Source organism: Pagrus pagrus (assembly GCF_965226575.1).
Source record: "Pagrus pagrus genome assembly, chromosome: 18".
Taxonomy (NCBI): Eukaryota; Metazoa; Chordata; class Actinopteri; order Spariformes; family Sparidae; genus Pagrus; species Pagrus pagrus.
This window is the reverse complement of record NC_140202.1, coordinates 12158988-12172553: the sequence shown is the minus strand read 5'-3', so window position 1 is coordinate 12172553 and position 13566 is coordinate 12158988. Positions and strand designations below refer to the sequence as shown.

Here is a 13566-nt window from a genome sequence, read left to right as displayed (position 1 = left end):
CCAAAGCACCAACAATCCCCTGGTGCGCTGAGCTCCCAGTCCCGACCACTAACTGCACAGCTAATGGAGCTCATTAGCTAATGTTCTAATTGAACATGTGACTAATTCTTACATTTTTCACCTTTAAAAACTCAGAAGTGAGTTTAAGGAAAGTTGGAAGTGTGGGTAGCATGATAGTGTGTGTTCCTGTAAAGCCCACTGAGGTGTAATATTGTCATCCAAACACAAACTTGACTCAACTTGACACCTTCAATAAAATTTTATTGAAAAAAAGTACCAATAAACAACAAGAAATCCAGAAAAAAGATTTGTAGAGCAAAGCTCCATATGTACAGCATATTGCACTACATAACAAATTGTCTTTACTTCCATATTATATCAACAACCAAAAAATATATATAAACACAAAAATGAGTGCACAGTAGAGTCTCGAAAACACACAGTCAATGTTTACAAAAATGCTACATTTTCGCTGGGTCTCATTTCTTGGTACAACAGAGAGTGTGTGATAATCAAGACTTTGTTGAAACTGAGCAGTTAAAGGCATATTCCAGGGTTTTACAAATACATGTACACTTTATCTGTTCTGTAAAGAAGGGCAAATATTCCTTAGCCATAAACTCATGGGCCAAATTAACCACAACCATTAATTCTTTTGGTTTGCTTGGTTTATACACCGTGATGACATGTGCAAGGAATGTTGCAAGTTCATTTTTATGAAAAAAAAAAATGCCCTTGATCTCATGGACTTCAACAGGATCTTACTCGTGTTAAAAATTATTTTACAAGCATGAACTGTCCTTATAAAAGACCCTTTTTCTTAAGAAAATACATTTTAAAAAGTTAAGAAAGACCATGAAGAAGAAATGTTATCGTAAAAAAAAAAAAATTCAAAATCAAAACCTTCCTCAAAAAACTTCAAATTTATATAAAGTGGACTACAAAATTCAAGACACTGATGGTTTCCATAAAATACATGTCCCACACTAGGGATTCTCCACACTCACATATAATGTGATGAGTGCAGCTTGGGAACCTCATTCTAACAAAATTATACAGGGCACCATGGTGGCTTGTTTCCCTTTCCAATAAATCAAACAGGCCATCGATCCGTGCATACTTGGTCGATGCACAGATAGATGTCCGACACGTGGCAAGATTAGCCCGAGAGAACAATCCAGAGTATATACTATACATTAACACACAACATATAAGGGACCCATGGGATCTACAGAAACAAAGTACTTTCCAGTGCATATTGATTACAACACAATGATCAAGATTTAAGAACTGAACACATAAACTAACGCCCTGTGACTTGAGAAGAATACGAAGGCAACCTTTTTTTTTTACTGCGTGAAGCGTTTCTGATCTCACGGTATCTTTAGTAACGGGTGGGATGGATGATGACTCATTAATTAGAAAGGAAGGTCATATCCTGTTGAAAAGGTTAAACTTCATCAAAGCTGCTGCTTTTTCTCAACCACATATTGTGAAACTACCCACAGTGACGAGTGAAAGATAATGAAAAAGGTCTGAATTGGTGAGGCCCATCCCTGGAAAATCACAACCTTTTAAAGTGTATTACTCCACCCAAAATCTATTTTTTGACTATCAAACACGTGTAGGCTTGACTCAACTCTTCTGCTGTCTACCTTTGTGCTCAATATGCTCCAAACAGTTATATTTTGGATATATGGATGGATACACTACTGTCTCTACACAGTAGATCTCCTTGAGGCTGTGAAGATCTGACATAATCGTGAAATCTGGTGAAACAATGACCGTGTGGAACATGTAATTGCGCAATGCAAACATGCCACCATAGAAATCCATTATAACCAACATCAATTCAAACTGACCACAGGTGTTTTTCTTCATAAAGGTCCAAACGTCAAACTTCTTACAGCCTACAGGAGATGAATGACACTAAAAAAGGAGAATTTGGGTCGAGCATCACATGAAGCAAACCAACAGAAGTAAAACAATAAAGACCGAAACAAAAAAGGGGGAGAAAAAAAGAAAAAATTGCACACACAAGTGTATACAGTAGAGATGGGCAAATGTACAAAAATAAATAAGAAGGTAAAAAATAAATTACAAAGAAAAAAATGAACCGATGAACAATACCCATGTAATAAAGGAGCAACACAAAGAGGGAAGCCAAGAGCCAATGGTGAGACGGGGCGCCACGGGGACTGGCTCAGCGTTCAGGATCCGCAGGAAACTATGACCACAACCACATTCAGTGCACCTCACGCGCCTACTACTACATGCTCGGCAGCCCCCCGTCAACACCACAGTCAGCAAGTCCGCCTCAGACTCCTCAGTCAAACTGTACCTTTATGTGTGCTAAGAAATTGGCCAAGAGGGTTTTTTTTTGTTTGTTTGAAGCTGAAATGAAAATAAGAGACTTGAAAAACACCTCGAGAGGTTTCGTCATAAAAACACTGCTCGCCTTCTAACCATGTAACAGATTCTCAAGGTTACCAGTAGCCCACACAATCCGTCCCTGAGACATCCTTAAGAAAATGAGAGGAAACCCTAATTATGCAGTGATAAACTTGACACATTGTAAGGAGCGAGTAATTACAGACCCCTGATATGTACTGCTCCTTGGGTCCAAAAGTTGGCCTGAATTCAGCAATGGAGAATATAACAAACAGCATCTTCAACAGTGTCTTTAAACATATTCATATTTCAACAATAATTACAGTCATTTCCACTTTTGTCTGTTTGTCGTTTGAGTCAGTGGTGGTGTACTAAAATTGTCCCAGATCTGGAACTGAGCACCAAAAACAACACAAGACCACCCAATAGAATATAAAATGATGTAAAACCCCATAAAAGTAGCCTGAGAAGATCTGTTTCACAGATTGATTATGCAGTGTTGTTTGGTGTTCAGAACACACGGGGGCTGTGAAAAACAAACCAGCACATAAACCTTGCAATGGAGGCACGTGGCGCTATTGTAGCCTGAAACACTGGTACGTGAAATTTGCAGAAACCATATCCAATCCTGATTTCAGGGTGCGTTCAGTCAGGTCTCAACATTGATTAGTTGTCTCGGACATAAGAGTGAAGAAAACAAGTCATAACTGAAAACCTTCACACAAGACAGAGGTTAGCCTGGTAACAATCTGAACTCTCGAAGGGTGTACGTCTAGTGCAAAAACAGTGGATCCACAGTTCCACTTCAAGGGCATGGAGGTCTGAAAACAATCACATGACACAAACACATCTAAAACACAGGGAGGACTAGAATTTGGGGATGAATTTGGGAACAAATTTAAACAGGAGAGGGAGAATCTGGTGCTCTCACTGAAATTACAAACGGCAGACATGGCCAAATGGTTTTTTCGTGGTAAAGGATTCTTTACTGTAATGTTAGACTTTAGTGCCCAGGTGCTAGACCTCCATGCAAAAGTTAGCACAACATCTCTTTAATCTTAATATCTTCTCATGCATCTTTTAAAGTTTCTTTCCCAGCCCTTCTTCAGTGTGCTACATCTCAGACAACATCTTGCCAAGGTGTTCAAAGTGTGTTAAAATATTGATTCAGTTTACCTATTCCACTGTCGTTGTGCATTTCCAGCTGTTAGATTGTTTGTTGCAAATACTCTATGGTATGTCAATTAACATAATACGTTTTTAATACAGATAACATTTTTTAAACAAGGGTTCAGTTTCAATAATCCCACGTCAACCAGTGCTTGCTTGCAATCTGATTGAATGCCTTTGTACATGTTTGCAGACAGTCGCCTGGCTTGTTTGACCAGTCGTTGATGTTTGGTATTGGTGTAAACTCCGCCCTGATAGTTCCTGTCAAAATGTTCTAATTGTTTGACATGTAGCACGTGACTGAAGAAAGGCTTATTAAAACCGCTGGTGCACTTTACTTTGTTCCCAATATTTTGAATGATACCGAGGGATCATGTTCAAGCTTAATACCATACCAAAGAAAACAGAGGACTAAGAAAACAAAAATAGAAAAGCAAAATGAAAGAAAATAAGAAGAGATGTTCCATTCGAGGTGAGGTGCAAAATGCTTTGTTCTGAGAAGTTGCCTCTTTGGAAATGAGTAAATCAACTCGTCTGGTCGCCTGGGAAACTTCAGAGAGGAAAACCTCACACCACATTTCCTTTCATTTCCTAACCATCTCATCTTGCCTGTCAAAATTTCTCAATACTCATTCTGGCAGAATACATTGAATAAGGCATTCCCAGGGTCTGGGGAGGTCATTAAAGATGGATACATGTTTGGAAGTGCAAAAAATTGAAAGAGAACAATGTACTGTACAAAACTGCTACACCACACGTATACCAAAATATGAACATTGTCCTGTAGAGGAATCTCGGAGCATCGTGGCATCTTCTTGGAACGAAAAAAACACACATGACCTTGTATAAAAGATGGTTGTCCCCGTCCCGCGGTGACTTTTAGTCTCCTTTCTTCTTCCCCCCCAAAACAGACCCGTGTTAGATTTGACAGTGCCATTAGGAGTCCAGTTCCTCAGAGAGATGAAGAAAAAGGGGTGTGAGGTGAAGACCCCCTCACCTCCGTCCCGCTCCACCTCCTCCAGCGATGAACCCCCTGTCAAACAGAAGGCTGAGCAGAGCTGCGCCCAGGCGCCACCACAGCGGCCCCTGGTTCCTTTGGTTTCGATGATACTGGAACAAATAAAGACGAAACAGACACAAGTTAGTGCACTCCTCTGAAAGTAGTGAAATAGTCATTAGTTAGGATTTTCAGTGTAACCTTTAGTTTGTGTTGTGCTGTGATGTACAGGATGCTGATAAGGGCTGGGCTATGAATTCAATCAACGGTTGTCTTTTCCTGGTTTTAGAGGCCATATCACGCGGCCCTAAAGCTAATTGACAGGGAGCACGGTCAGAAGGGTCAGCTGAGAAGAGGGTAAGACAAAACCAGACACCGGAACGACGCTGATATTTTCACAACAGTCTGCTTCTGTCCCCAACAATACCTATTAGTGAGGCCTCTCTTTGTGTGGCGGCAGATACCTACACAATCTGTCCTTCCCAACACACATTCCCAGTCATAAACACATTCATCATACGGTCACACTTTCTTTAAATCTTTCTGGCAGGGACCAGCAGCTACCGGCTCAGGAGGAGACTCTCTCAGGTTTGTGAGCCAATTGGATTGTGTGCGATTAGGGGGGGATAATACTATCTCTGCCATTGAGAAGCTAAGATAAGATAATTGCACCAAATGGGATTAGGGAGCTCTTGATGAGAGGCAGGGTGCCTCTGGAAAACACGTATCTGCACGAGAGAGAGGTACAGTAGTGCAGCAGCTCCTCTGCGGACGAAAGGCAGACTCCACCATGCCTGATAACGCTGTGGCTATTTTCAGCCCGTGAGGTTTGTAAACTGAGGGAAACTTGCAATTACTTTTTCTTGACAATGCACCAAAGCGTGGCACCTTTTTCTCAGAAATGTTTCGCGATTGTGTACGAAAGGTAAAATATCCAAAGGCAGAGATTAGATACGCCGTATTTACATGGCTGTTAAGTTGGTGTCCAAACATTGACCCAGTTAGCAGCCAAGAACTGCCATTGTGATAAGCCTCTGGGTTTCTGTACTCTTATCAGGTTGCGGTGAACATTGCAGGGTGTTGCATAAGCTTTGCCAGGTTCAAACCAGTGTGTATGTGTCTTACTTACAATTCACTTTTTGTTCAAAAGAAAAATCGAGAGGTGGAAAAAAAAAATCAAATCAAATCAAATCAAAGGCCAACAGGACTCTTGATAAGACTAGTTCTGTGTTGTATGACACATCTAAATCTTGCCCGGGGATATTTTGATAAGAACATAATAATATCAGAACATCTGCTTCATATAAACAAGCAATATTTATGTGTAGGGCAGAGTGGTGAGCTGGCAGCCAACATGGCTCAACTTAGTAAACACAGGCATGCTTCAAGTCTTTTAAATTTAAAACTAGATGATATGAGAGGCTGCAGTCAGTGACATCTCTGGGATGAAAGACGATTAAAGAGTATGTATATTGTGTGTCAATATGTGTAATACTTGAGTCAACTGAGGGATTTATCAAGACACAAAGCTTGTGTATTAACTACAAGCTACGTGAGAAGCAATTCATCTTTATACTCAGAAACAGAATGTTCCTGTGATGGTGACCTTTAGCCCCACAAGCTGAGAGAGAGAGACAAACAGAGAGAAAGAGAAAGTGCGAATGAGAAAAAGAGGTGTGCACAGGCCTGTCGCAAAAGAGGTGTGCAAAGCCTTTCCCAACTGAGTCATGAGTCATGCCACCAACTGTCAAAAAGAGGCTCGGGCTCTAAATTTAGCCAGCGATAGAGCAGCAGAGTCTAGCCAGATGCTTGGTGTCGTCACTCTGACACCAGCCTGATGTGCTTTATCAGCGTCCCATGCGGCCTGTCTGTCCAGCCAGCTGCTCCGAAGCTCTGCCTTATCTCTTGGGCAAACAGGACAGCCTCAACAGCAAGAACCTCTGGATTAGTCTCATCAGGGAGGAGACAAGAAGCCGAGGGAAAACACAAATGGACATCGACGTGAACAACAGTCATCGCAGGACAATGAATGAAAAGTAAATATCCAAAGCCAGCTTCATGTGTTTTTATTTCCAGTGCAACTCCACTCCTCCCCCCCTCCACAAGTGCTGAAAGGAGAGAGTGCCGTGCCCTCGCTGCAACAGCCAAGAGATAAAGCCACTGTGTGCGTGCAGACACACACTCACAGAGGCGATATTCAACCCTGCTTTCAACACCTCCTATCGAAAGCACCAGGAGTCGTCTCTCTTAAAAAAACATGGGGATGAAACCTAACTCCACTCCTTACACTGTGCAGGCTGGAACCATCTTCCTGCCATTGTGACTGTCATTATTGCCGTGTCTCGAATGGCGGGCCAGCTAATGTCAGCCATTCTCTGGGGACCTCGCCGTCCCCTCCAGCCCTCTCTGACTGAGGAGCAATTTATCTGTCAGCATCCACCAGCGCGCCTTCGCTACCTAATCCCTCCTCTCACGAGGGGCCACGGGCTCCCATGGAGAGCACTCGCAGCAACGTCGCTCCCCAAATCCATCAAGAAGAGGGCAGTCAAAGGCACTTGGATGGCTCAGAGACAAGTGTCTGCACTGAATGGTTGCAATCACCTACTGACAGGAACTAGACCTGACAAACAGCACAGCTATTATGGAGTGAGAGTTTTTGTACTGACTGTCAGAGCGTGTGATAGTGACAGGCAGCAACAAGCAGAAAAACAAGTATGGGTGTATTCATGCATGAGCACACGCACACGATACAATTAATTGCACAAGCAGAGCTAGAAATAGCAATTACAGAGGCTTCAATCAAGCATTCAAAAACCGCATGTCAGTGTTTGGGTTGTAAAAACATCCCTCCAGCCACTGACACACTCCACTTGAATGACAAGTGTCAACAGTGGTCATGCTAGCAGTGGTGGAAGGTGACTAAGTACTGTACTTACATGTAATAATTTCTGCTACTTAATAATTCTACCTCACTACAATTCAATTATTGTAGATAAAATACAAAATATAACCAGCAAATAACGTAATAATATGATGCATAATATTCACAAGCAACCCAGCAGATAAACTATACAAAGTAGTTCAACCATCAACACTGAATGTGCAATACGCAAGAGTTAACCACCTGTCGAATTCAAAACAAATAGGGGACAGCATATCGCAAGAGTAACTGCAAACTGTAGCTGACATTAGTTAGTTAGCTCAGTTAGCCGTACAGCTAGCAGTCCAGAGTGGGAGAAGTGTTTACACCACTAGCACAGGATCTTCGGACTTGGAAAGGTTGTGGCTAGCTAGTAAGCATGGTAACTAATGATCTTACATATTGCCCCTCTAATATCATAGACATAATTCTGAAACATGCCATTCTGCACAGTGAGTACTCTTACATTTGGTACTTTAAGTATATTTTGACGCTAACACTTGTACTTTTACTTAGGTAGAAATTAAAACGCATGAATTTTACATTGAACAGTATTGAGAACAAGATGTGAGTACTATTTCCACCTCTGCATACTCTCTGGTCTCTATGCAAGTAAGCATTAAAAAGTCTCTGCCTCTTCAGTGTGCAAAAGTCTTAACTCTTCACTGCTCATTCACTATCTCAATGTCAGTGTATCTGTCTCCTGTCACATCAGGATATGACTTCACGGGGGCGCTCTCACTCTGACTGTCCTCCCTGCTGTTTACTCAACCAGCAAAAGAGAGCACAAGCCACTTCCTCATCCCCTGACCCAGGCCTGCCTCAGTTGTGCGTCAATAGATCCCAGTCGCACACACATCGCAGCAACCCTCCTGTCTGACTGTCTGGTTGTCTGCGTTTCCCACTGTCACAATACATGAGTCATGCTGAGCTGCAGGGGTATAAATAACTTGATAAGTGCATGAGAAAATCAGAAACCGTCTCACACTTCAGAGTATGAAGTCGGCTACACAAAAAAAAAAAAATTATATTGCATTCAGGGCAGGGAGGGTCCTATTTAAGACAACTTAAGATGGTTGTTACTTGATCATTTGAGGTTCATTTCCAAACCTCCACTCATATACAATGTTATACCATCATTATGGATCCCACCCCCTCTTTCTATGGCTGCGTAGACCGCTTATTTGGTTGTCTCCTGTGGCCAAGGGAAGGGGCTGACTGGAGACTCCCTACAACCACAGCTGTCCCCCTTGGGGCTCACGCGCTGAGCTTCAGGTTACAACATGTTTACCTTCTCCCTCCACTTCTGCTTTCTCCTGGACGTATCACTATGTGGGTTTAAATGTGCACATATGAATAAATATGTGTGTTAAAATGTGCGACAAGAGACTCCTGCACTCCCCTGAGGGTTTATGTATATTTTTGATTTTCCTGCCAAAGACACAACCGTGTGTTACGATTGTAAAACACAAGCAACATTGCGCAGCACACAGACTCGGTGGACAGTGTCATCCTGACCACAGTGTATTGTTTGAGGCCAGGCATCCTCCACACCACTTGCCTCTACAGCACACTGAGGAAACAGGAGAAAAGAGAGAGAGAGAGAGAAATAAACAGGAAGAGGAGGCAGGGGGAGGGCCTAGGGTTGGCAAGGTGGGGGAAGGGCTGTCCTGGTTCAGCAATGTCTTTGGCTTAAGGGTAGAGGGGGGTGAAACGCTGGGCTCTGTAAGTTGTGTATGTGCACATTCTCTCCAAAACAAATATGGGGCTAACACAATAAAAGAGAGCAAATGTTTTGTTTGTTGTCATACCAACATGGGACCTATGTATGTATGTATATATGTGTGAAAAAACAACTGTGTGGGTGGTGTTACTAATGTGTGGACAGAACTTTTCTCTGCTTTGGCTTTAAAAATGTCAGCCTAACCTGACACACACACACACACACACACACAGACAAATAGGGTTATGTTTTATCAGCAGCATATTATGAAGCCAGTGGAACTTGACAGAAAATGGTATGGTTGATTAGAAATAAGAGCTGTGCTGGTTTTCCATGTAAGACCCATATAAGCTACTGATGCAATGAGCCATAACCAGAACATATTATAACATTAACATTAAGTTTCAGTCGAAAACTTGAGTTTAGACAAATCACATTACCCTGAGAATACACCTCCTGGTAAAACAAGGAGGCAAATTAGGTCCAAAAATTAGCTCATTTAAGAAATTAAATTTCCTCCTGCATAAGAAATAATGAGGTGGGAAATTCTTCACTATGTCTTTACTACTGTTATGTTATAAAGTAAGTACCAAAAAGTGTTTATGTTTTTCTCATTATCCTTATGAGTATAATATTAAAGGACTGGATTTGTTTAACACTGTATCTTCCTGTCTTAACTGCATTTTAGTTTGCCAGCTCAGCTTAAGTGTTCTCTCAACAGGTTATCCAAATAATGGGAAAGAGATCGGTCACAGGGAACAATCTATTAGACAAATTTGCAAAGTATTAGAGGACTATGTCTATAACTTCTACATCAGGATTAGCCTAATGCATCACCTCATGAAGGGCACAGAGGGGAGATTCTGTCACTGCTTGGGGTATTTTTGGCCCACTTGCACTTGTTTACTACCATCAAACTGGAGGCCAAAGTGTCTGTGTATGATGCACATGCCCTCCTCACCAGTTGTAGGTGTTCCCGGTGAAACTGGTCTCCTATCAGCTGGAGTTTCTGGCCGATGCAGGCCTCCACACTGCGTGCCACAGGTTGCGGCCGGGGAAGCCGCTCCATCCCGTTTTGCTCCCCTCCGCTGTCTTGTCGCCTCGTTTCCTGATCTCCGACAAGCTCAAAGTGTGCCGGGAAGTGCAATCGAAAACCTGCGTTGCCTGTTGAGTGTCAAGGCCGAGACTTGTTATTTTGTCAACGCCACAAGTGTTGAGTCTAAAAAATGTAAGTACAGGAATGACACCTGACTGGGTGTTTTTTTGTTTTGTTTTTTTAACTGTGATGACATCTATGCTGATTAAGCAACCGGTACAAAGAGCAGGCAAGCAATGTTGAACATGTCTTCAACCAATCAGAGTGTTTGGCTTTAACCACTTGTTGTGTTTCTTTTTAATCACTGTGATTTAAATAGGAGTTTCAGAAGTCACTCACCCACAATAAACTCACATGACACAGATTAGATGCCAGTCAGTTGTCATGGAGCTACTCTGGAATGATTACTTGTGTATGGCGCCAGTGTAACTTTGCTGCCACTGATAATCTCTGTACAGTTATTGCTTACGCAGGTGAGCACTTCTGTCACGTCCTTTCAGTCACAATGCCCGTCTGGCGCCATTGAATAGCAAAGCAGCTGGGTACACTCCATACAGACCATAAAAGCCACTGTGATCACGACTACCAGGCGCCAAGGATGAGATCAGTGCAGCAACATTGTTACCCATTTCTCATAGTGAGTCTCACATCATAGTTTCGCGCTTCAGTTTTATAACACTGGTTGTCACGCACAAGACAGTGTTCCTGTTTCTCTTTTGAAATATGGTACGTCATCAGCCTCACCGTAGAAGAGTGGTCTGGGCTCCTCTGCGACTCCACAAGGCAGCATACCGTTGTACGGTGCCAGGGCAGGGCCAGGTGTCTGTGTGCCCCGGTCTTCACACTTTATCTCCCGGAATGTGGTGCGCCAGCAGTGGGGGTCTGGCTCGAACACATCATCCTCCTCATCGTCCATGCGGGGGCACTAATGGATGAGCAGCCTGAAGAAAAAGAAAGGACAGAGAAAAATCTCAATGTAAGACATTTGTCTTCCATATGAATCAAAAGCATGCCAAGATTTGACTTCATTAATGATTGAAAATCTTGGACAAGTATTCATTAGGGCTGATGAGATGATCTCAGACACATTTAATCTCCCAGAGTGTTCATTATCTTTATAGACAACCTGTCTGGTGTATAAAGAGTGCCCTCAAATCAATAAAACCACACTGGACAAGTTGGGAAGAGAAAATGAGCAAAAGCTCTGCTTTCATTTGTGGCAAAGAGCTTGGTGCTTATTTAGACAAATGGCTCTGTTCATCTCAGTGATGAAACCACAAAGTTCACTGCGGTTAGGAGACTGTGTAGAGTCACATTTACATAAATGGGAGTTTGGCTGACTTGGTTAAACGAGAGGCAGAACCTCTCCTGTCTGTGCTAAGCAACCCTGGCTTCTTAAATAACTGCCCCATAAATACTAGCTTATAATAATACAAACAATTGCAGGTATCAGCGCACATATGAATAAAATTAACACAATATGTGGGCTTGACAACAGGACTAATAAAAATGTGTGATGACGAATCAATAAGAACCTCAAGGAGCACAGCGTCAATGATGCTCTCCACTCAACCCTGAATCATACGGTGGGTCAAAGAGTTATCAAAATATGGGTGAAATTCAAGTTGCCTCACCAGCTCACCCCCAAGTCACCAGTCGAGTTGTAATTCAGGGTTAGACTACCACCACACTTCCAAATTAGGGTCCACAGCAAAAGAGTAATGACAGTCTTTGAGGAAAATCCTAAACCACTCTCCCTACCCTGGTTTGTCAGCTTGCCAGCACCCTGAGAAGCAGTTTTCATTTCTTCACCCAACATAAGCAGATTGGCCTGTCTCTAGCATGCCCCGACCTCACAATATACTGTGTGCGTTCACAATAAACCCTGTGCGTAAAACCACTTAATGCTTTGTTTTGACAAACAAAGAGTAAGAACATGGAAGGCAGAAAAAAAAAAAAGAAAAAGAAAGAAAAGGCTCAACTTCCAGACACCCAGGGTTGCTGCTCTCTGTGCTGCTCTACTATCCTGGTGGTGAGCTGTGTGTTTGTGTCAGACGGTGGCTCCCCCTGCTGCAAGCTAAATAACCCGAACAAAAGGGAAGGGGGGTGAGATGATAGTGGTGGTGGTGGTGGTGGAGGCAGATCTGACACAGTTTCAATCCAATGGCATCAAAAGCCTCACATCACACCATTTTCCACATTATAGCCTATCATGCACATCAAGACCTTTAATGGCGCATGGAGCCCTCAAGCTCAAAGAGTCTCGCGACAATTTGTAACCGAAACGTAGCTTTTATTGAAGATGACTGAAGATGTATGTCATAAACTTGAATTGTGTCAAAAAGGATGGTACAGAGACATAATGGGACGTAAAACGCACACATTTTGGAAAAAACGAAATGTCCATACACGTCTTAAACAAGTAATGAAAAGGTTATGAGCGGTAATTGTGTTCATTTATGGAGAAAATGGATGTCATTGCGCTTGAATAACGACAGACACATGCCGCAAAAACAACCGTGAAGCGGTCTGAAGTCCATTCACCGACCGAGCCACATAAACCGGGAAAGCCGGTATAATTCAAATCTCTGCTGTATGAATGACAGGCTGTGTTAGACTTCATGCCATTTTATTTAGACTGCTGTGAAGTTTCAGCGCAGTAATTCCTCCGTTTAATGTCTAAATATAAATGCGTTACAGCTGTTGTTCCCGCGACAGCAGCGGCACGCTGTTTTGATGCGCCTTCCTAAGGACACGGGTGCCACTTTAACGTTAAGGTCCGTGAAGTGTACACCGAACAACCGCATCAAAATGCGTCTTTATCGGACTTACCACAGAGGAGGGCTTCGTTGTAACTCTCGTCTTGCACTCTGGGGTAAAAAAAACAAACAAACAAAAAAAACAGGAGTTCAATATCCTGGAAAAAGTCAGGCGAGTTTAGTCCGTATCACCTCCACGACTACTTCCATTCTGCGAGGAAAACTGCATCAAGCCGACTTCATTTCGCCGACGTCAGCTACAAACTGACTCCTCCTGTCCGGGCGTGGTGCTGAAAGTTAGTAAATAAACGCCCCCCCTCCCCCTTTCCAGACGAGGGCATCTCTCCGCCAACCGCGTGCAGCCTCAGCCGCTCCAACCAATCGTCGCGTTTGTTTTTATCCCGCCTTCCTCATCGCGTATTCAGACACGTGGACGGGAAATTCCCCCCGTAGCACGAGACCGCTTTCACGCCGCTGCTGTGTTCATCTGTGAAACGCTGTCACCAGGAA

The 13566-nt window shown here is 42.9% G+C and overlaps 1 protein-coding gene across 1 annotated transcript; it reads right to left on the bottom strand.

The window, feature by feature from the left end:
- Positions 1-244: 244 nt before the first annotated feature.
- bmf1 (BCL2 modifying factor 1) lies at positions 245-13298 on the bottom strand. The gene is made up of 4 exons (XM_084382273.1): positions 13130-13298; positions 11042-11238; positions 10163-10365; positions 245-4671 (listed from the first exon to the last, which is right to left on the bottom strand). The coding sequence occupies exons 2-4, from the start codon at positions 11211-11213 to the stop codon at positions 4555-4557; spliced, it is 492 nt and encodes a 163-aa protein (XP_084238399.1). The 5' UTR covers positions 11214-11238; positions 13130-13298; the 3' UTR covers positions 245-4554.
- Positions 13299-13566: the final 268 nt, after the last annotated feature.